We start from the raw sequence: 23,684 nt of genomic DNA on the forward strand, positions 1-23,684 counted from the left end.
CTTTCAGTTGGTGTCACGGCCTAAGGCCATCTCCAAGAGTGGTCTATTGGCCTAAATTTGGACCGATTTTGATCCAAATCTACCCAATAGTGGTCTATTGCCCTGTTCCAATTTAGGCTAGTGAATAGTGCCGACCTAAATTTAGACCGACACTATTCATCGACCTAAATCTTTTTAATAATAAAATATTATCTTTTTATGTTTTATATATTCATTAATTTGTTGATTGAATGTTATTTTATACATATTAAGTAGTTTTTAATTATATTTTTTAATTTTCACTTATATATAATAGTTTTTTAACAAAAATATATTAAACACCATGAATTATTTTAATATAAATTAATAATACATTAAAAATAAAATAAAGATTATATTTGATAAAAACTAATTGCAAATACAACTTATACAAAAGCATAATATGAACTTAAACATTGATTTAATCAAATAAATTATTTCTTGATCTTTCAAGATAATCATAATATTGATTATAATTATGATCATTTTGTGATCCTTGATCTTCATCTTCCGAGTCTCGACCTTGAGAAGTTGATCTTTGTTGTTGAGCCTTTTTTTCCATAATTCGGGTATGTTCCGTACGAATAAATTCACGTAAATTAGGATCAAATATCTAGTTCAAACCCTTCAACAAAATTTTATTTTCCCCTTTGTATTCCGCGAGAGATAGTTTTCGTTCTGAATCTTGATTCTTTTTTTTTTAAATTAATTTGACAAGAACATTATTTTGTTCGATAATTTTAGAAATGCCTTCATCATGTTTTCGTTTTCCTTTTGCTTTTTTGACTCCCATTGAACGAACGCTCGATATAGCACCATTTTCCTCGTCAGTTGAATTAATATCAAATGCAGATAAATTTGGACGAATATCATCGGTTGAACTTGGACATTGAACATGTGGTGTTGTGTTTGGGGTGGAGAATTTTTCACAATCTTTAAGAATATGCCATACATGATCGAATTTGAACCCTTTTTGATATTTTGGGTCATCTTTCAAAAATAATTTAGCTTTCTTCATCTGCAAAATACAAGTTACTTAGATGAGAAATAAAATATAAGTAACATAGATGAGTACTAAAATTCAAATTTTAATAGTTTACTTACGATATCTTCATTTGAAGCACCACTTGGATGTTGGTTTTCAACTTGGCATACACAACCTTTCAATTTGGATATTGCAGCATTGATGACTTGCATGCGATTGCATAATGATTCTTTGGTTCGATTAAGATGTTAAAATCTTGGATCCGAGTGAAAAGCAGTTGCAACTCGAGACCAAAACTGATCTCCAGATTGGTTGATTCCTATAATAGGATTTTGAGAAATGTCAAGCCAAATTTGGCTTAAGTGTATATCTTGCTCAACTGTGTATGATACACTACGATTTCCTGAACTCATTTTTCTTAATTGTATGAAAGTAGATAAGAGGATGGTGAGATGAGTTGTGTAACAAAACAATTTATAGAAAAAAAGTAAGTCATCCAACGGTAGTGAAATCCATCTAATGGTGAATATGAGATAAAGTAAAATTTTCTTATCTTGTATACATAAGATAAGATTTAGTGTCCCAATATTTTTGTCACTTGTGAAACATGATAAGATTTGATTAGCTTTTTGCAGAAGATAAGTTTTTAGCATCCTACGGTTTTGATAAGAAGCAATCATCCAATGGACTATAGAGAATGAGATAGATTTACCTTATCTTTTACTACCTCCGCCCCCCTCATTTTTTTACAGTTTTTTTCACATGTTTGACACGCATTTTAAGGCAACTATAAAGTATACTTCCGTAATTTATTTTTTAAATTTTCTTTTTTTGTATAAAAGTTTGAACATTATATTTTTATTTAGAAGAAAAAAAATTAAAAAAATAATTTATACAACTACATTTAATAAGAGCATTAAAGTGCATGTCGAGCCCCCGTCCCCCAATGTAAAGAATTGAGGGGGACGGAGGGAGTATCTTATTTTCATTTTATACCTTATCTTTTGTGCTATAAATATTAACTACAATTTGTATAATTTCTAGACACTTATACTACTTATTCAATATATCAAATTGGCTTCTTCTAGTTCTTCGTCAAGTTTTGCTGATGAACAACTTCTCAATAATGCAATGATGCAGATCATTAACAATAACAATTTTATTATCGAGCATTATGAAGATAATGAAAATATAAGATAATTTCAAGGCTCTGTTATTGGGCATCGAGTGCTTAATCATCCACGAGAACTTGCTCATACTACTCTTTTTAATGATTATTTTGCAGAAAATCCTCGTTTACTGATAAAATATTTTGACATCGATTTCGAATGAGTAGTGATTTATTTCTACGTATTATGAATGAAGTAACTACTCATGATGATTATTTTTTGCAGAAAAGAAATACGGCAGGCCAACTTGGATTATCAACTTTGCAAAATATCACAGCGGCATTCCGAATGTATTAAAATCGGTGAATCTACAGCTATTGACTCTCTTAAGCGATTTTGTCGTGTAATTATTGAAGTGTTTGGACAACAATATCTTCGTTCACCAAATGCTAATGATGTTGCAAGGCTTCTTTACATCGGTCAGTGTCGAGGCTTCCTTGAAATGTTGGGTAGCTTAGATTGCATGGATTGGAAATGAAAAAATTGTCCAACGGCTTGGGCAGGACAATATACCGGCCGTAGTGGATCTCCTACTATTATTCTAGAAATCGTGGCTGATTATGATCTATGGATATGGCACGCACACTTTGGCTTGCCAAAATCAAATAATGACATTAACGTGTTGGAGTCATAACATCTTTTTGCAGATCTTACTCAAGGTATTGCTCCTCCGACTCACTACATCATTCAAGGAAAAGTTTATAACACCGGATATTACCTAGCTGATGGTATATATCCAAAATGGTCGACAATGGTACAAACTATTCATGAGTCGCGTGGTCCGAAAAAAATTATTTGCAATAAAACAAGAAACATGCAGAAAAGATGTTGAACATGCATTTGGAGTACTAAAATCACGTTTTACAATTGTTGCAGGGCCAACAAGATTTTGGAATAAAAATGTACTACAAGATATAATGACGATGTGCATTATTATGCATGATATGATAATTGAAGATAAACGTGATTTGAGTGCTCCAATTCAAGAGCCGATCGGAATTCCAGATCCAGAAGTTGAGACGGTTGAAAATGATGAAAATGCTCGATTTCAATAATTTTTTGGACGATATCGTAAAATAAAATATAAAGAAGCTCATATTGCTCTCCGAGATGCATTAATCGAGCATTTGTGGGAACAATATACTAATTTAGAGTAGTTTAATATTTGTTATTTTTATTTTAGTTAATTAAATATAATATTAATTTTTCTTCATTTTTCTTATTTAAGTGTAATGTTTTTCTAATTTAATAAATTTATTAAGTTTGAAATTAAGATGATCTTATTCATTTCGCTTCCAATTGAATTAATAGGTATGCAAATTAATATCAATACATTAAAATAACAATATATTAATAGTTGAAAGAATAAAATATTGATTTATGAATTTGGACCAATATTTAGACCGAACTGTTGGAATAGAGAGTTGTCTCGGTCCAAATTTAGTCCAAAAACAATGGTCACTCTTGGAGTTGCCCTAAGGGTGAGTCTCGGGAGTCGTGACTGTGTGTTACTCCTTTTGTTTTGTTTGAATTTTGAACAATTTTGTTAAAAATTTAAAATATAAAAACGGATCTATTAAAATAAATAGGAATTGGTAAAGTAAATCTTGAAAGTTGGATTTTAACTTTTAAATAAGGCGAGACAAATATTGATAATTAGAAATGATTTAGAAAATAATAAAAAATGTATTTTATCAAAATTAATATTTGAATTCAATTTTCAGATGAAATTGTATTAGTTAACAAACATTGTTGGAATTTAAAATTCTACATTTATAATTCTGATGACTACCAAACAATATCAAGAAATTTAAAATCCTGAATTTCAATTTTTGGAATTGAATTCACGAATTTGAAATGAATTATGCTATTCAAACGCTATGCAAGATATAAATATCAAAATTTATTGTTCAAGATTAGCAAGAACTTGCAAAGTATTTTTTATACAATTGTATAGTTAAATATTAATTGACGTCACCTCACAACGCGTCTAATATTTATTATTAGAATTGTTATTGATATTGGAAAAACTTTGAATTTTTTCAATGAATTTGACTTAATACAATTATATGAGATAACGTTTTTTCATGTCGCCTCCCGGTGTCGTCTCATATTTTGTATAAGATATATATTATACTGACCAGTGGAGGAGCGTTATGTTAGTAGTTTTTCGTTGATGAGAACCCGACCTCAGACTCTTTCTTCTAAAAAAGAAATTTATATATATATATATATCTTTCTTTTTCTTTTTTAAAAAAGCTGCAAGACCAAAACGGGGTGCAAAGAACCGAAAGCCCTTCTTTTAAGTTCCTCCCAGATACATGGCTTACATACCCGACCCAACATTCTTGGAAAACAATCGAATCGAGGGTTCGGAGGAGAATTGGCCATTCAATCTTGTGAACTAATTGAGACCGAAATTGGAGAAAGAGATACAAACAGAGAGGAATAACCAATCGATGGAAGAACATGAAACCATTCTGTTTCAATAGAGGTACAAGAAAGGGTTGGGGGCAATGAAGTAGGTGAAGTGGTTGGATTTTGCGAGTTGTTCCAACCACTGCTGGATGTGATTCCAAGAGCCGAACGAGAATGAATACCACACAGAAGAGTCAAGACCAGGCTCCCTAATGGAATGTTTAACCGATCCATTCCGGATCGACTATGATCCGAAGAAATTTGAAAATAGAGAAATTGAATTAAGAGTCGAAAACCTAAATAACCATTTTTAAATAACAATCGCCCAAAATACCCACCAGAATTTTAAACTATCCAAAATACCCACCAGATACTATAATTTTAGTGGAGTATCGACCCATATACTCCTTTGTCAGTGTAGTATCGACCCATATACTCCTTTGTCAGTGGAGTAACATGTGAGATACTCCTTTGTTAGTGGAGTACCATCTAAAATTTTAAAATTTTATTTTTATTTTTTTTAAAATATTTTTTTTAAAAAAAAGTAAAAGTGATACTCCACTGGGAAAGGAGTATCATGACTGATACTCCACTGACAGAGGAGTATCTGCCATGATAATCTGCTGACAAAGGAGTATCATCCTGATACTCCATTGAAAGTGGCGTATCATCCTGATACTCCAGTATCAGTGGAGTATCTGGTGGGTATTTTGGTCACCTTTTTTCAGAATGGGTATTTTGGGCAAAAAGACATCTAAAAAGAGGTATTTTGGTCATTTTTTCTTGAATTAATTTTGAATGAAATTATTGACTTTTCATTAATAAAATATGTGATATGATCAAATGTTTATCAAATACAAATATTAAATTGTACAACAATTTGATATCTTTTTTAATAATCCTTATACTATTTATTAAATATTAAAATTTGTGTTGATTCAATGTAATTAACTCATGAATGAAATGAGATCTAAAAATTTATCATCAAATATAATATTTATAAATGAAAATGATAAAATGAGATTTATAGGCAACACTAAAATATGGTTTTGCAAATTTGCAATTTAATTTTCTCTCAATCTGACTCGATTTAATAATATATTGATATCATACAATTTTACTCGACGTCACCTACCGCAGCCGTCTTGCATTTAATATAATAATTATTTTTCTGATAAAGGAGATTTGAATAATGAAAAATGTGACGGGGAGGACTTTGGGAATGGAGCATTTTAAATTTAAACTTTTTTCCAATTAATTTAGCTAAATTCAACAATTATAAGAGATAACGTTTCTCGGCGGTGTTTAGCATTTTACATAAAATATATTATACTGACCAGTAGAGGAGCGTTATGTTAGTAGCGTTCAGTTATTGAGGATACGAAGAAATTTGGAAACCGGGCAATTGGATTATTTGTGAATTAAATTATTGACTTTGTTTAATAAAATATGTGATATGATCATATTTCTCAAGTATAAATTTTAAATTGTATAACAATTTATTTTTTATAGTCCCTATGTTATTTATTAAATATTAAAGTTTGTGTCAATTCGATATAATTAACTATATAGTACATGAAATGAGATGTAAAAATTTATCTTTAAATCTAATATTCATCGTAAAAATGATAAAATGAAATTTAAAAGTTTTTCTAAAGGATAATTTTTTCAAATTTGTAATTATTATCCCCCTCAATCTAATTTCGATATAACAAATTAATCATATCATATAATTTTACTTGACGTCACCTCCCGGTGTCGTCTAACATTTAATTTAAGATAATTTTTTGATAGAGAGAATTGTATTAGTGAAGATTATGATCTTAATGGCTTTGGGAACGGAGAAATTTAAATTACTTATATAATCAAGCTATCGAAATTTTTGTAAACAATAATGTTTTATGATCATATTTTTATCAAATATAAATTTCAAATCGTACAACAATATTTTATATTTTCAACGTAATTCTCATAACGGTAAATAATTAATAAATTCGCTGTTATATGAATAATTACACTATGAATGAAATAAGAATAAAAAATAAAATTTATTGTTCAAGATTAGTAAGAACTTACAAAGTATTATTTATTTGTATAAGAAAATATTACTTGGCGTCACCTCATAATGCGGTCTAACATTTTATTATTAGAAATATTATTGATATTGAAAAAAAATTGAATTATTTTTCATGAATTTAACTCAATAGAATTATATGAGATAACGGTCCTCGACGTTGCCTCCCGACGTCGTCTCGTGTTTTGCATAAGATATATGTTATATTGACCAGTGAAGTAGCTTTATGTTAGTAGCTTTATGTTAGTAGCGTTTGGTTAGAGATAATTGTGATGCGAAGAAATTTGAAAACGGGGCAATTGATTTTTTTGTGAATTAAATTATTCACTTTTTTCTAATAAAATATGTGATATGATCACATTTTTATCAAATATAAATATTAAACCATACGACAATTTTATATTTTTAAAATCTTCATACTATTTATTAAATATTAAAATTTATGTTGATTCGAGGTAATTATCTATATTTTAAATGAAATGAGATTTAAAAATTTATCATAAAATCTAATATTCATTTTAAAATAACAAAATGCGATTTAAAATTTATAATAAAATATGATTTTTACGAATTTGTAATTTATTTTCCCCTAAATCTCACACGTTCTAAAAATATAGTTATATCATTCAGTTTTACTCGACGTCGCCTCAGAATGCCGTCTCGTATTTAATATAAGATATATGTTTCTGAACAGACTGTGTTATAGAATATTATGGTGCGAATGGCTTTCAGAATGGTTCAATTTAATTACTTATGTAATCAAATTATCTAATTTTTCATAATAAATAATATTTTTATCAAGTATTAATTTTAAATTATACAACAATTTTTATATATTTTTAGCATAATTAGTATATGGTTTAATAAATATTAAAGTCATATATGATGTGTTATTCCCTAACAATACAACAAGAATTACAGAAGGGGGGGGGGGTTGAATGTAATTCTGGCTCCTTTTTAAGATTCTTAAAATTGTTCTAACTTAATACATATAACAGTGTTTGATTTGCTGAAGTGCGGAATAGAAAGATAATGAAATCAATACACTAAGTAATAAAACAAAAGGCTTTAAAACTTTCTGGTGGATTTGAATGTATCCACCATATATATATATAATTGAGAACTCTGTGAAGTTTTGAATGACTCACAGCTGCTTACAAGTTGAACAACTAAACTTACAGAGAAATGCTACAGAATACAGCTTAAAAATGTTTCTCTGAGAATGTGTGTGCTTAGTTCTTCATAATTGTTCTACTTGTTACACTTGGTTAATACCACCAAGTTTACATGACAATAAGACAAGATAATAAAACAAAACATATCCAGTCTAACTCCATGCTACTTCATTACTCTATTCCAACATTTTGAAAATCTTCACAGCTTGCATGGAAATGGTAATCTTTGTTCTCAAAATCCAGCTTAACAGGCTGCCACATTCCTCTTGCAAACACCCAACGCATATGACTGTGTTGTCACTGTCAACAGATATTTGAATTTGATCATCCGTCGGTACATGCTTGTCATTCGTCGGATAGCTTTGTTGATCATCCGTCGGGTAGCTTTGTTGATCATCCGTCGGGTAGCTTTGTTGATTATCCGTCGGGTAGCTATTTGTCACTTGACTCCATTTCACTTACACAGAATTACAAGACATCTCATATTTACAATTAATCAACCTATTCTGCATATCTACTAGTAGTCAACATGACTCATAAGCTCCTACAGAATCTACACAAAGTTGTTTGCAGAAATGTGCTACAAATCTTATTTTTACATAAGCTGCTCACCCGGTGGATGTCAAATCGTCATCCGTCGGGACTATATTAAATCATCTGTCGGGACTATATTTGATCATCCGTCGAGTGCTACAAAATTTACTAAGTTGAATTTACTAAGGTATTTTATTTAATTTATCATCAAGTTCACAACATATTCCCAACAATCTCCCCCAATTTATGTCTACTGGAATTGTAGCCATAAATTAAGAGAAACTTGATGATAACAAAATACCCTAAAAATACAGAATGAAAAGTAGTAGATAAAACTGATAAGTACTACAATATTTACTGAAAATTGACCAAGGTAAAGTGTACAAAGAGTTCTCACAATCATGATCAAGGTGCTCCTCTAGACTGAGCAGATAAATCTATTTCCTTGATTGTCTGGATTTCTTCCCAAGCCTCCTATTGTTTTCTTCTATTTGATTCTGGAGTTGCCTGTGGAATTCAAGTTCATCAGCTTCAGATAAATCCAATATTTCTTGCATTTCCAATAGAGTCTCATTGCTAGAGATACTCAATTGGTCATCCAGTCTGAAGAATCTTCTAACTCCCTTATCATCCATGAATTCCATTAGCCAATAAGGCCTCAAATGCTCTCTCTTTCCTGTAAAAGGAATTGTAAGAGCTTTTGGAAGTGCATCTTTGGCTTTATTACTCCTTAGCTCTTCTATCATTTTTAGAACCAGTTTCCTTGCAGTTATATTGAACCCAAAGTTCTTTTTGAAGGATGAGAAGACTTTTATTAGGACAAACTGGCTTTCTTGAAGAATCCTGTGAAGTTGCCATATGATCTCTTTTCCTCCCTTATATTTAAACACCAGCCTTTCAGGAAGATGTCTGTGAGCATCAATTCCTCTTACTTCTTCCTGTTCATCCAGGTAGAGATTTAAGTCTGAAAACTCCTTGATATCACAGATATACATAAGATCTCCCTTGTTGACTATAGATTTAGATTTTGCTAAGGTCTTGGTTCTGAGAGTTACAGGTTTCACTTTCTTGATTGCTCTTGTCTTTGTTTTCTTTGGCTTGTTGAAGATAGGAAAGTTTAGTTCAGGAATTGGAAAACTATCCCAGTCTATTGGTTCATCCTTTGGAATTATGGGTTCACCATGAATGTTCCTAGTAGGATCCACCTCCTTGAATTCTTCAAATACCACTGAGGGTTTTGATGTCTAAGTTGAAGTTGTAGACTTTTTAGGAATGTAATCTTCCATTTCCTCATCACTAAAGTCCAATTTTCTTTTGGAGGGGAGCTTGTATCTGAATCTTTGTTAGGTCATACACACTGTAGAAGGGGGTTGAATACAGTGTCTAGCACAATCAAATTGAATTAAGAACACAAGTATAAAACACATAATAATCTTATTAATAAAATAATATTACAATGTAATTGTTCTCTCTCAGTGATGAACAAATATCACGAGAGCTGCTAGGGTTACAATGAATAATACTCTCGAATAAGATAACACATATAGTGTAAACCCTATGTTGTGTTTATATAGACACACAGTTATAAGATAATCTTCTAATTGATATAGAGTATAATTCTGTATCCTAAAATATATCAATCAGTTATCTTTTCTTCCAAGTATACTATTCTTCATAGAATTCTTCTCCATGCATATTTCTTTCTGTTTTAGTCTCGATCTTCTTTATTTTCAATCAGCCGCCTTCCTTATCTGAAAGTCTCCTTAAGTCCTGATATTATCTCCTGATAAATATCTTCTGATAACTTAAGTTCTGATAACTTAAGTCCTGATATCTTAAGTCCTGACTTCAGTATAAGAACTGATTTCCAGTTAAGTATTGATTTGTCCTATTAATTAAGATCTGAAAACTAAACACAAATCATCATTAGCCATGATATCATAAATATATCTAACAATCTCCCCCAACTTGTAAATTAGCATAATATACAAGTTTAACAGATATTTGATGATGTCAAAAACATTAAGTACAAATGCATGAGAATTTGACTAGATAACTATAACTTACAGTCCTTGCAGCTTTTACCATCCTTAAAGTGTGATTTCAGCTTCAGTCTGTATATCCTTCAGAATTTAAGCAGTTGTAGATCTTTGACTTGGCTTCAGTATGTGATCTCTTTAATATCAGGAGTTGTTCTGAGATAGTTCTTCAACAGACTTCTCTCAGCATATTCAAGTTCATTTTGCATCCTCCTTTTTGCATCTTTAAGTTCAACTATATCTTCACCTGTTTAGAAGATAACAGCCCTGAGATCATTTATTTTTGCTTTCCTTATATCCTGATCCAGTCTGATGATATAGGCTTTATCAGACTCTAGATTGAATTCAAGTCCCTTAATACCAGAAAATGTAGTGATGATTTTTGCGGTATTAGGCTTCATTTCAACAATATCACCATTATGATCTCTGTACTTAGGAAAATATGGCATGTCGGACTTTACAGAATAAAGTCTCTTCTGTCTTTGAATATCAGATTTTAAATAACTGGCAGCACCATTTGTTGATCTGTTCTTCACTTGAAGTAGGAATAGAGCATGTTCCAGTTCTTCAATATATTTCAGTCTAATAGCATTCTTCCTAATCTGAAATACCCTCCCATCTGTCATAAAGTATAATATGACATCTTCTTTCAACACAGAATGGTAAACTATTTGTACAGATTCAAGTTGATTCAATCTCTCAGGAGTTGCACCTACTCCTGGTTCACTTAAGGAAGTTGGATCATTGGTAGTGTTGTGTATTCTTCTTTCATCAGAACTACCTAATCCTGATTTGTCTCTTGCTTCCTTTCCTTGAACAACTCTTGCTTCAAAACCACTTGATGTAGTCTTAAAAGGTTGAGTCTGTTGAGCTTTGGTGAATCCTGGTAGTAGACTTGTAGTAGGTTTAACATAAGCACTGTGAGAGGTTAATGTGCCCTTCTTCTTATCTTCTGATATCAAGCCAACTTGAGCTATGTCCGAGGTTGCTTGCTTATTTGTAATATCAGAACTTACTACATCTTGACTCTGAACAACTTGAGCCATGCCAGAGGTTGATTGAGAAATCTTCTTTTTCTGCTTTAAGTCTGGCTTCTTCTTCCTTCAGACTTTCAAGGTTCATACCTGGATTGTCTTTAATAAATAATCTCTTTGAAATCTCTTCATCCAACTTCTGTAGCTTGGGGTCTTGATAATAAACAGTTGTTTCCTTCCACTTGAGCTTCAGTGTCTGCATAAACTTCTGTGATTCTTGACTTTCACACTGTATCAGAACATCAGGCCTAGTCAGAACTTGTTTACCAGAACTTATTCTTCTATCAGCATCAGAGATTGATCTCTCTGTAAAAGTTCCTGTTTTCCTAAATGAAGAAACTTTGCCTTGACCATGACCTCTACCCTTATCAGAGTTTCCCTGATCATCATTTCCATCATCCTTACCCTTCAGTGGTTGAATAGATTTACATTTGGGCTTAATCACTTTCTCCCCCTTTTTGGCATCAGCAGGTAAAAGAAGAGAGCCAAGCAAGTCCACTGAGGATTGGATCTCATTGAGTTGAGATTGCTGAGAAGCTTGATTCTTTAGAATTTCAGAAATTTGATCTTGTTGCTTCTCCTGAGCTTTCTCAATACAATCAATTTTGTCAAAGGTAGGCTTGAAAAACCTTTTCTTGTCCAACTTGGTATTCATATCTTGCTGAATTATGGATTCTTGAATTTTGTTCACCTTGGTTTGAATTAATGAGTGTTGACCCTAAAGGTGCCTTGTACTCAATGCAGTAACTCTCAGCTGTGCCTTGAAATCATCACTTATCAGCATTTCATCAGCCTTAGCCAGGTGCTCGGCAAGTATATTTGAAGTAGGAACAAAATCAACTTTGTTCCACTCATCAGTCCACTCCTTTCCTCTAGGAGTTTCACTCCAAGGTACTGGTGCATCCTCTCTAACAAACTTCTTGATTAGATCAGCTTTGGATAGAGCTTGTTGAGGTGCATGTCCAGATGGACCAGCTGCATCAGTATCTACATTTGTAGCAGCTTCACCAGTAATTTCAGCATTGTCAGCATCTGAACTTACAGAGCCTGTAGTATCAGCATCCTCTGATAGAACAACAGTGTGGGAGGCTATAGAGGTTTCAAAATCATCCTCTAAGTGCTGATTTGCAACTAAGTTCTGATCAACATCCAAATTCTGATGCCCACCTAATATCTGATCATCAGCATCTAGATTTAGAAGAGGTGTTGTGGGAATTTCTGCAGTGAAATCAGCATCCAGAATTGGTGTTGTTGGTGGAGTAACTTGAGTAGGTGGAGCTTCCAAGTACAGAACCTCAGGCACAACCAAGTTATGAATGTCTATTTCAGCACTTGTATCTGGGTCTTCAGCATGTACTGGATCAATTACAGGAGACACAGGAGGTGTAGGCACTTGCTCTGGAATATCCTCTTGTTCTTGAATAGGACACTTGTGAGCTGATTCAGCAATGTGAAGTAATTTAATTACTATAGGTTCTGTTGGGATCAGAGATTCCTGACCCCCTTCCTTAGCTGCTGCTTTCAGGATTTCTTCAGAGTGTGATGATTCACTTACAGCCCTCCTGGCTCTTTGCTTTTTAAGTCTCTTTGCTGAAGTAGAGACTTTGGGAGCTTCATCATCAAAGTTTAGCTTCCTAAGCCTTTTGAGGGGCCTAGAACTCCCAGTTTTATTATCTTTCTGAGAAGATATCTTCTCAGCTTCTATAACAACAGGTTCTGATAGGAAAACCTATTCCTCATCATCTAACTCATCTCTCAGAATGATTCTCCTTCTCTTCTACTGAGACTGAGGCACAGTCTGTGTCCTCTTGGGTTTAGAAGATGAATGCTTCACTGGATGTGCTGATGGTTGAGGTTGAGTTTGAGGTTGTTGAGAGATGGTATGTTCTGATGGCTATTGTGGTGGCTGTGATGTGGTTGTGGGTTGGACATCAGAGTAGACAGATGTATAAGTTTCTGGATCAGCATTTACCAAGATTTGTTTTACTGATTGAGGGATTTGTAATGGTCTCAAAACTTTCTTCTTAGTATCAGAGTTTAACAGGTCATTAAAGGCCCTTTTTGCAAGCTTAAAGGGTGAAATTAAATTACTGGCTGGTTGGGGTTCATCAGCACAACAAGTATATATAAGCTGACAGAATCTAGCAAAATAGACTACATTCCTATCTTCCATCATCCTATCCCCTATGAAACCTAGCACAACACTTGCATAATCAAAATGAGTTTGATTGATAAGGGCATACCCGATTTGCTGACTCATTATGGGAATATCATCAAAATTGGAGCATTTATTGGCGAATGCCTTGGTGATACAGTCAAAGAAAAAGCTCCATTCCTTTCTGATATAAGATCGTTTCAGTTGACCTAGCTTTCCCAAGCTTTGCTCATAGCCCAAACTTGCCATAAGCTGCTGTAAAACCGGCTCCTCCACTGTAGAGAATGTACAATCTTCAGGTAAATGGAGAGCTTTGCAAACAGTCGACCTGGTAACCACATACTCAACATCTCCTGATGTAAAAATGATGCTTGGTGAACCAGCAGCACCACCATTATAAAATAACCCAGTTCTCCAAAATGTCAGCACTTGTTTGCTTGAAAAAGTTTGAGGTTGGGTCAAAGCGTACCCAATCTCACTATTGGCTAAGAAATCTTTCATAAAGTGCAAATATGATGGAGTTTCGGCCTTGTTTAGGGTTGCAGAATAGTTATTTGGCACGAACTTGACTCCATCAAAATTAAATCCTTGGGCGCCATCAGAAATAAGTGAGAAATTAGATGCCTGAAAGGTGTTTGATGAAATGTCTGTATAGAAAACCGTCAGAAAATGTGAGAGAATAAGAAAAGAGAGAGAGTGAATAGAATAGTAATGTGAATAAAAGATTTGAAAATCTTTTATCTCTTTTACTTAAACATCCCACGTGGCAACAGTTATTGAGAAGTGGAACAGACCTTTACACCTGTCAGCCATGCAACAGTTAAGATAAAAGTTAATGGGCACGGTAAATAAGTAATGATTACATTGCACGTTTAGTTTTTCAAAAAAACTGTTCCCACTAAACAAATGATTATTAATGCTTTATCTCACATAATCCAATATTCTGAAAAATATAACCATTTAAGTAATGACCAAAAATAAATCAAGTAAATAAATACTGCCATGTAAGCATCAGAACTTGATTATTATCATAATTTAAAGGTCATCAGAATATGGCTTCTTTAACTCAAAAAGTGAATGTTTATTTCTATAATTCTTCACACAAATACTGATATGGTTTCTTCAGAACTTAATCATCAGAACTTGTCCTCAGACTTTATGCAACTGACACTTAAACTGTTCATCTAAAATAACATTGATCACCACAGTAATTTTCATCATTCATATGGAGTGTAAGTGTGTGCATTAAGCTAAATATCAGACAAAGAGTAAAGTCTGATTCACTTCAGTACATCTTAGAAATAAGGCATAACTAAGAACTGTGCTCAAAATCTGTTATTATGCTGAAGTCTACTATAGAATGAGTTTATGCATGAGTCCCCCTCAACTGTTTTGTGCTCATTTTATACATCTTTTGAAATTCCTTTTTACAGTGGCTTCTCAGTGTAAGTGAGTCACAACTGCTTATCAGAACTTATGCTGTTGTCAAAGTATTTCTCCAGTAATCATAGAGCGTGAAAAGTCACCAAGAAATTTTTTGCTTTTCTAATGCATATTACTTAATACCAGCAATACACTTGGGTCTTCCCTTCCACATTTTTACTCTAGATCTCAAAGAAGTACCTGACATTTAATACTTTTCTTCACTTTTTCTTTTGATAAGTGAGGCTTATCAACACTTAGTACAATCATAAGTTTTACCAACATCAGAACTTAACAGATAAGAAGCACTATTCTAGTTTTTGACTTAGTAATAAGATATACAAAATAAACATAACCAAGCTCAATATCAGAATTTGCTTGTGATAAAAGATTTCCACATAAATAATTACTTCATACATGGGATCATCAGTATGTTAGAGACTACTAGGTCAGCATTTAGCACAGTTATCCTCATTGGATTGAATAGTCACAAAAACATTCATATCACTATCAGAGTTTAGAAATTCACATCAGACAACAATCAGCACTTAGAAAATTTCAATTTAAGCACAGAATACACAAATATAGTAATATCTGTAAATATTGATCATAAAGTCTGATGTATCAGAACATAAACTAAGCAGATTTAGAGAAGGAACCTGAAACCATTCCAAGTTCATTTACCAATCTTGTAAAAGTAGCTTCACACAGTAGTTTTGTGAAGATATCTGCTAGTTGTTGATCTGTTGGATAAAGTGCAATTCCACTGTACCCTCCATCACATGTTCCCTTATGAAGTGGTACCTAATGCTGATGTGCTTTGTCATTGAGTGTTGAACTGGATTACCTGTCATAACAATATCACTTTGATTATCACAGTAAATAGGGATTTTAGAATATGTTAACCATAATCCAGTAACTGATTCTTCATCCAAAGAATCTGTGCACAACAGCTTCCTGCATCAATGTATTCTGCTTCTGCAGTTGATGTGGAAATTGACTTTTATTTCTTGCTAAACCAAGAAACCAATCTGCCTCCAAGAAATTGGCAGCTTCCACTAGTGCTTTTCCTGTCAATTTTGCACCTTGCAAAATCTGCATCTGAGTAACCTTTTAGCTTAAAGTCCGATTCCCTAGGATACCACAATCCTAGACCAGCTGTACCCTTAAGGTACTTGAAAATTCTTTTCACGGCTGTTAAGTGAAGTTCTCTTGGATCTGCTTGAAATCTTGCACAAAGACAGGTAACATACATGATATCAGGTCTACTTGCAGTTAGATAAAGTAATGAGCCAATCATACCTCTGTAATCAGTAATATCTACTGATATACCAGTATCCTTATCCAATTTTATTGCAGTGGCCATGGGAGTGGATGCACTTGAACAATCTTGCATTCCAAATTTCTTCAACAAATTCCTGGTGTACTTGGATTGACAAATAAAAGTTCCTTCTTCATTCTGCTTGACTTGAAGGCCTAGAAAATAGCTGAGTTCTCCCATCATACTCATTTGATATCTTGACTGCATTAACTTGGCAAACTTCTTACAAAGTCTGTCATTTGTAGAACCAAAAATGATATCATCAACATATATCTGCACCAAAAGTAAGTCCTTTCCATGGTTGAGATAAAACAATGTTTTGTCAATAGTCCCTCTGTTAAATCCACTTTCCAGAAGAAACTGAGCTAAGGTCTCATACCATGCTCTTGGAGCTTTCTTAAGGCCATAAAGTGCTTTATCAAGTCTGTAGACATGATGAGGAAATTTTGAATCTATAAAACCTGGAGGTTGTTCAACATATACTTCTTCTTCCAATTCTCCATTAAGAAAAACACTTTTCACATCCATTTGAAAGACTTTAAACTTTTTATGAGCAGCATAAGCCAAAAATATCCTTATGGCTTCCTATCTAGCAACTGGTGCAAATGTTTCAACATAATCAATTCCCTCCTGTTGAGAGTATCCTTTTGCAAGCAGCCTTGCTTTATTCCTTGTAATTATGCCATCACTATCAGTTTTATTTCTGAACACCCATTTTGTACCAACAATAAATCTGTTATTTGGTCTTAGCACTAGGGTCCAGACTTTATTTCTTTCAAATTCATTTAACTCTTCCTGCATTGCTTGCACCCAATCAGCATCTTGAAGAGCTTCTTCCACTTTCTTTGGTCCAGTCTGAGTAAGAAAAGAGTGATAGAGACATTCATTTTGATGTTGCTGTTCTAGTTCTTATACCTGCTTCAGGATCTCCAATAATCAAGTCAGTTGTATGTGGTTTAGTCCACTTCCTTGCAGATGGAAGATTATCTCTAGAACTGGATGCTCCCCATGATCCATGGTGTCTCCATCAATATTTTCTGATGCTCCCCCTGAAATTATGCTCTCTGAGTTGGATCCTTCAGAATTTGAGTTTCCAGAATTATCAGAACTTGGCCCATCAGAACTTGATGAATCAGAACTTGAAGAGCCTGTTCTAGGTTCTGATGCTTCTTGAGATGTGGTTGTATCTTCAATATGCTCCCCCTGCACAGGTGCATTGTCCTTTGGCGTAGTACCACAGTTTCAATAACATCAGAGTTTAACCCATCAGAGTTTGCAGTATCAGGATTTAGACTATCAGGATTTAGACTGTCAGGATTTACAGAATCAGAATTTAAAACTTCATTCTCAAATCTCAGCTGATCATGATCATTGAAATCTTCAAGTCCTGTAATCTTCTTATCATCAAAAGAGACATCGATAGATTCCATGACAACCCTTGTTCTTAAATTGTAGACTCTGAAGGCTTTTGTGGAAAGTGGATATCCAACAAAAATTCCTTCATCAACTTTTAGATCAAATTTGGATAGCTGTTCAGGATGAGTCTTAAGAACAAAATACTTGCATCAAAATACATGAAAATACTTCAGATTTGGCTTCTTTTTCTTCACCATCTCATATGGTGTCTTTCCATGCTTGTTGATAAGTGTTGCATTCTGAGTAAAACAAGCAGTCTGCACAGCTTCAGCCCAAAAATAGGTTGGTAACTTTGCTTCATCAAGCATAGTTCGTGTAGCTTCAATAAGAGTTCTATTCTTTCTTTCAACAACTCCATTTTGTTGTGGAGTTCCAGGAGCAGAAAATTCCTGCTTGATTCTATGGTCTTTGCAGAACTCTTCCATAATCAAATTCTTGAACTCAGTGCCATTATCACTTCTTATGATTTTCACAAAGTCTTTAACCAATTTATCCAGTTATTTGACATGATCAATCAAGATAGATGTAGTTTCACTTTCTGTGTGCAAGAAATAAACCCATGTGTATCTGGTGAACTCATCCACTATGACCATAACATATTTCTTCTTTGCAATAGACATGACATTCACTGGACCAAATAGATTAACATGTAGTAGGTGATATGGCTCAAGAATTGAAGATTCAGTCTTGCTCTTGAATGAAGATTTTCTTTGTTTTGCCTTTTGACAGGAATCACAAAGGCCATCAGGAGCAAATACTGATTTTGGCAGTCCTCTCACAAGATCTTTCTTGACAAGTTCATTTATATTGTTAAAATATAAATGAGAGAGTTTCTTGTGCCAATCCCAGCTTTCTTCAATTGATGCTCTACTTAACAGACAGATTGCAGAACCATCAGAACTTGTTGAAAGCTTGGCTTCATAAATGTTACCATGCCTGTTTCCCTTTAGAACAACTTTGCCTGTAGATTTGCTTACAACTTCATAGTGTTCTTCAAAGAAATTCACATGATAAACTCTGTCACAGATTTGACTAACACTCAGCATATTGTGTTTAAGTCTTGAGACTAGAGCTACTTTTTCAATGATGACATTCCCAAGATTGATATTGCCATATCCCAGAGTTTTTCCCATGTTGCCATCTCCATAAGAAACACCTGGGCCAGCTTTCTCCACGAAGTCTGATAGCAGGGCTTTATTTCCATTCATATGTCCCGAACATCCATTGTCCAGAAATAGGATGTTTTTCCTGTTGCCCTGCAATCACAAAGACAACTAAAGATTAGTTTTAAGGACCCAGACTTGCTTGGATCCTTTGGCCTTATTAAGTTTGTTAACATTTGCAGCATATTTAACATCAGAGCTTATGTTAACATTTTTCTTATCAGAATTTATAGTATCAGACTTTGCATCAGAACTTACACTAGAAAGAATAATGCTAACTTTCTTTAAAGAAGGTTTTATTTGAAAATAATCATAGTACAAACTATGATATTCCTTACAAGTATAAATGGAATGCCATAAACTACCACAATGAAAACAAGGATTTTGTGGCCTATATCTAACAGACTAACTCTTAACTCCTGATTTTGAAGGTAAGGAGTTTATGTTTTTATTCTTCCTGCATAAAGAAGCCGGATGGTTAGAATTTCCACAGTTATAACATTTCTTTCTAGGAGCATTAGGAACAGGCTTATAATCATTGCTTTTATTCACACCTTCCTTTCCATTCCTATTTTTCCTAGGTGGCTTTACCTTGTTTACATTCTTAACATCTTTCAGCTTATGCTTAAGCTGCTTCTTTGTCATTAAGCCTATGTTAACTTCAGTTGGCTTATCCTGTTTTGGTTTGTCAGAAGTTAATTTCTCTTTAACTTCTGATTTATCAATATAAGACTTTACAGCTACAAACTTAACAGGATTTACCTTTGGCTTTTGTTTAACAACTATAGGCTCAATTTCTACAGTTCCTTTATTATTCTTATCATCTCCATAACCTAATCCCTCTTTCCAGTTTCCACTACTTAACAAATTCTGAGTTGTTCTTCCAGAGTTAGTCCAAGTCTTGATAAACTCTCTTTCCTTTTCTAACTCAGTTTTTAGAGATTGATTCAATTTTAACACTTCATCTCTAACATAAAAAGCTTCATCTCTTTCTTTCTGAGTTTGATGGAACATAATTAACTCCTTTTCTAAATAGTCATTCCTTTTCTTAAAAGCCAAATTTTCAGAAGTTAACCTTTCACATGTTAAAGTTTGATCTCTATAACTAATGAACATGGTTTTAAGATATCTTCTCAACTCAGTAATATCATCAGTATGAAAAGCATAAGTTGTTTGAGGTACCTTTAACTCAGCAGCTTCAGAACTGCTATCAGCATTTGCCATCAAAGCATAGTTCACCTCACTTTCAAAATCTGAAGTGTCTGTCCAGCTTTTCTTCTTTGTGACAAGTGCCTTGCCTTTATCACCTTTTCCTTTCTTGCAGTCAGGAGATATGTGGCATTTCTCACTATAATTGTAGCATTTAACATTTAAGTAATCTCCTCTGTCAGACTTTCCAGCTTTGTCTTCAGATTTTCTGAATCCCCTCTTATCAGAACTTCCACTTTTCCTGGAAAACTTCTTTCCCCTTCTGAATTTCCTGTAAGCTATATTTGTGATACCCTTCACCATAAGAGCATACAATTTCATCATCTCTTCATCAGCATCCATCTCAGATAGACTTTCAGTTTCTGAATCCTCATCACTATCAGAACTTGATGACTCAGTATCAGAATTTGTGATGAGAGCCTTTCTTTTGCCTTTCTTTGAGACAGCCACTTTAGGGGATTCCTCCTCAACCTTAAGAGCAACTGTCCTTGACTTTATCCCATGCCTCTTGCTTCTTTGATCCATCTCAAGTTCATGAGTTTTGAGCATACCATAAATTTCATCAAGAGTAGTTTCATCAAGAACATAGTTGTCTCTTATAGTAGTTGCCTTCAAGTCCCAACATTCAGGAAGAGCTAAAAGGAATTTAAGATTAGTATCTTCAAGATCATATTCCTTATCCACCAGTGACAGATCATTCAAGAGTTTGACAAATCTGTCATATAAACCAGTTAATGACTCATCAGGTTTTGAGTCAAAGTGCTCATACTCTTGAGTGAGTATAATCCTCCTGTTCTTCTTATTTGAATCAGTTCCCTGGCATCATATCTCCAAGACATCCCATATCTCCTTTGCAGTCTTGCAGTTAATTACCCTGTTTGACATGACATTATCAATGGCACTATGCAACAAATGTCTTACCTTTGCATCCTTTGCAATAGATGAGATATCTTCAGCTGTATATTCATTTTTCTCCTTTGGTACAGTCTGTGCTGGCTGATCTGCAACTACAATAGAGAGCTTGGTTGGCTTATGTGGTTCTTCATTAATTCTGTCAAGGTATTCTGGATCTGTAGCTTCCAGAAAAATAAACATCCTCACCTTCCATATGGGATACTCAAAAGGTTTCAGTATGGGAACCCTAATAGTCTCATATCGATTATGGATTTGAGTCTTTGGAGTTTCTTCAGTTTTGGTGGGCTTGGTTGGAGTTTGTGTTTCTTCAGACATGATTGTTTTTGGATCTTTACTGTATGTATGTTAACAGATTGCTCTGATACCACTTGTTAGGTCACACACACTGTAGAAGGGGGTTGAATACAGTGTCTAGCACAATCAAATCGAATTAAGAACACAAGTATGAAACACAGAATAATCTTATTAATAAAACAGTATTACAATGGAACTGTTCTCTCTCAGTGATGAATAAATATCACGAGAGTTGCTAGGGTTACAATGAATAATATTCTCGAATAAGATAACACATATAGTGTAAACCCTATATTATGTTTATATAGACACACAGTTACAAGATAATCTTCTAATTGATATAGAGTATAATTCTGTATCCTAAAATATATCAATTAGTTATCTTTTCTTCCAAGTATTCTATTCTTCATAGAATTCTTCTCCATGCATATTTCTTTCTGTTTTAGTCTTGATCTTCTTTCCTTTCAATCAGCCGCCTTCCTTATCTGAAAGTCTCCTTAAGTCCTGATATTATCTCCTGATAAATATCTTCTGATAACTTAAGTTCTGATAACTTAAGTTCTGATATTTTAAGTCCTGACTTCAGTATAAAAACTGATTTCCAGTTAAGTATTGATTTGTCCTATTAATTAAGATCTGAAAACTAAACACAAATCATCATTAGCCATGACATCATAAATATATCTAACAATCTTCTTTTATGTTGTGGTTCCTGTTGCATTTTCTGATCTTGAGGTTCAGCAATCACATATGGTTGTGCAGAAATCTCAGTTGTAGTCTTCACAGGTTGAAGTTTGGCCAAGATAGCAGCTTGCTCCTTCTTTTGTTTAAGCACCTTGGCATCTAAGGTAACTTGCTTCTTTTCTTGCCTAATTCTTTCCTTCTCTTCCTTTTTAGCTTCTACAAACTGAGGGTGTCCAGCCACCACTCAGATTTCCTTACCATTTCTGTAAATCTTGGCAATCCTTCTTTTAAGTACTGAATCAGCTGGATCTTTGAAAATGTAATTGACCTAGCCAGCAGCCTCTTCTCATCAGGCCTAGGTGTTTCAAACACAGTATCCATAGGATTCTTGTTTGAAAGCTTAGAGTAGTTTCTTTACGGCTTCATGATAAGATTTACCTTTGGAGATTTGATGCAAGATGTTTGACCCTTTTCCAGATAATTCAAACTCATTTCATTCATAGAGATGTGCTTGACTTGAGAGTGATGATTAAAGACTTTGTCTGGTTTCTGAATTGGTCCAAATTTCTGTTGAATTTCTGCATCTATTATCCTCCATTTTTCTTTTAATTCCTTCTCAGCTGCTGCTACATCAATCTTTAGCAATTTGTCATTTGTTTCCAGTTTTATTGCTGTCAGATTTATGATGTCAATGCTATCCATGGCTGGTGGCTTTGTGAAAGCAATTGTTGGCACAATTACTTTGCTGACTTGGATGTTTAGCTGTTTCTCCCCCTCACTAGATGAGCCTTTCTCCCCCTTTTTGTTAGCACCAAGTTGGAGAGTGGAAGGGAGTTGAGCAGCCACCAACTGTTGGAGCAAAGAAGTCTGAGTTTCTTGATTAGCAAGTATATTGGCCATTAACTTCTCCACATCAGATAATCTAGAGTCCATGGCCTCAACCTTTCTATTGAGATCAACCTCCTTCCTTAGCTTTTGAGCTATCTCAGTCATGGTGGTTCCAGGAAGTCTAGCATCCAACTTTGCTATGAAATCCTGTTTTACTTCAGAGACTTCCTGCTTGATTTCATCCACACTTTGACTGTGTTGGAGAGCTTGAATCTTATGCAGCTGGAGTGCTTCAAGATGTGCTATAAGTAGCCTCTTTGTGCTGGCATTGGTAGATGCTTGAATGGCTGTTTGGGTGTCATGAATCAGCTTAAATAGTGTTGATTGGAGATGTGAGTAGGAACATTCTTTTGTTAGCATCCAGGCAGGAACATCTGCATCTCCCTCTATGTTCATGCTGTCGTCCTCATCATCCCCACCAGCATCCCCAAATGAGTCTTCAGCCAATTCAAAATCACTGTCAGTAGTTGAAGGCATAATAGTGATTGCATCCTTTGCTCTTTGTAGAGATTGAGTAGTGTGCACCAAATTGAGCATCTTTTCAGCCTCCTCATTGCCCTGCACAGCTAGAGTTTGATAAGATGTAACATGATGAGTAAATGTCTTAGCATCTAGGGAAATGGAATCTATAACAACTTGATATTCTTGCTGAAATAGTCTTTTCCTTTTTGCATCACTGACATTCATTGACTCACTTGCAATGGTGTCCATCGTTATCTCTCCAGTACCTGTATTTCTCTCATGATCTCTCTGTTTTTGCATCAAGGGCTC

The 23,684-nt window shown here is 34.0% G+C and overlaps 2 protein-coding genes across 2 annotated transcripts; one reads left to right on the forward strand and one right to left on the reverse strand.

Annotated features, from left to right (window-relative positions):
* Positions 1-718: 718 nt before the first annotated feature.
* LOC141685316 (uncharacterized) lies at positions 719-1,215 on the reverse strand. Its single transcript, XM_074490426.1, has 2 exons — positions 1,123-1,215; positions 719-1,036 (listed from the first exon to the last, which is right to left on the reverse strand). Exons 1-2 carry the CDS (start codon positions 1,213-1,215, stop codon positions 719-721), a joined length of 411 nt encoding a protein of 136 aa, XP_074346527.1.
* Positions 1,216-1,455: 240 nt separating this feature from the next.
* Positions 1,456-3,227, forward strand: LOC141685317 (uncharacterized). The gene is made up of 4 exons (XM_074490427.1): positions 1,456-1,490; positions 2,398-2,591; positions 2,820-2,900; positions 3,049-3,227. The coding sequence occupies exons 1-4, from the start codon at positions 1,456-1,458 to the stop codon at positions 3,225-3,227; spliced, it is 489 nt and encodes a 162-aa protein (XP_074346528.1).
* Positions 3,228-23,684: the final 20,457 nt, after the last annotated feature.

This window comes from Apium graveolens, chromosome 9, assembly GCF_009905375.1.
Source record: "Apium graveolens cultivar Ventura chromosome 9, ASM990537v1, whole genome shotgun sequence".
Classification (NCBI taxonomy): Eukaryota; Viridiplantae; Streptophyta; class Magnoliopsida; order Apiales; family Apiaceae; genus Apium; species Apium graveolens.

Coding starts and splice junctions, on each gene's coding strand:
- LOC141685317 (XM_074490427.1), top strand. CDS start 1,456: ATGAGTTGTGTAACAAAACAATTTATAGAAAAAAA. Junction 1,491..2,397: donor AAACAATTTATAGAAAAAAA/GTAAGTCATCCA, acceptor TATTTTTTGCAG/AAAAGAAATACGGCAGGCCA. Junction 2,592..2,819: donor TGCAAGGCTTCTTTACATCG/GTCAGTGTCGAG, acceptor ATCTTTTTGCAG/ATCTTACTCAAGGTATTGCT.
- LOC141685316 (XM_074490426.1), bottom strand. CDS start 1,215: ATGCAAGTCATCAATGCTGCAATATCCAAATTGAAAGGTTGTGTATGC. Junction 1,037..1,122: donor GTGCTTCAAATGAAGATATC/GTAAGTAAACTA, acceptor TGTATTTTGCAG/ATGAAGAAAGCTAAATTATT.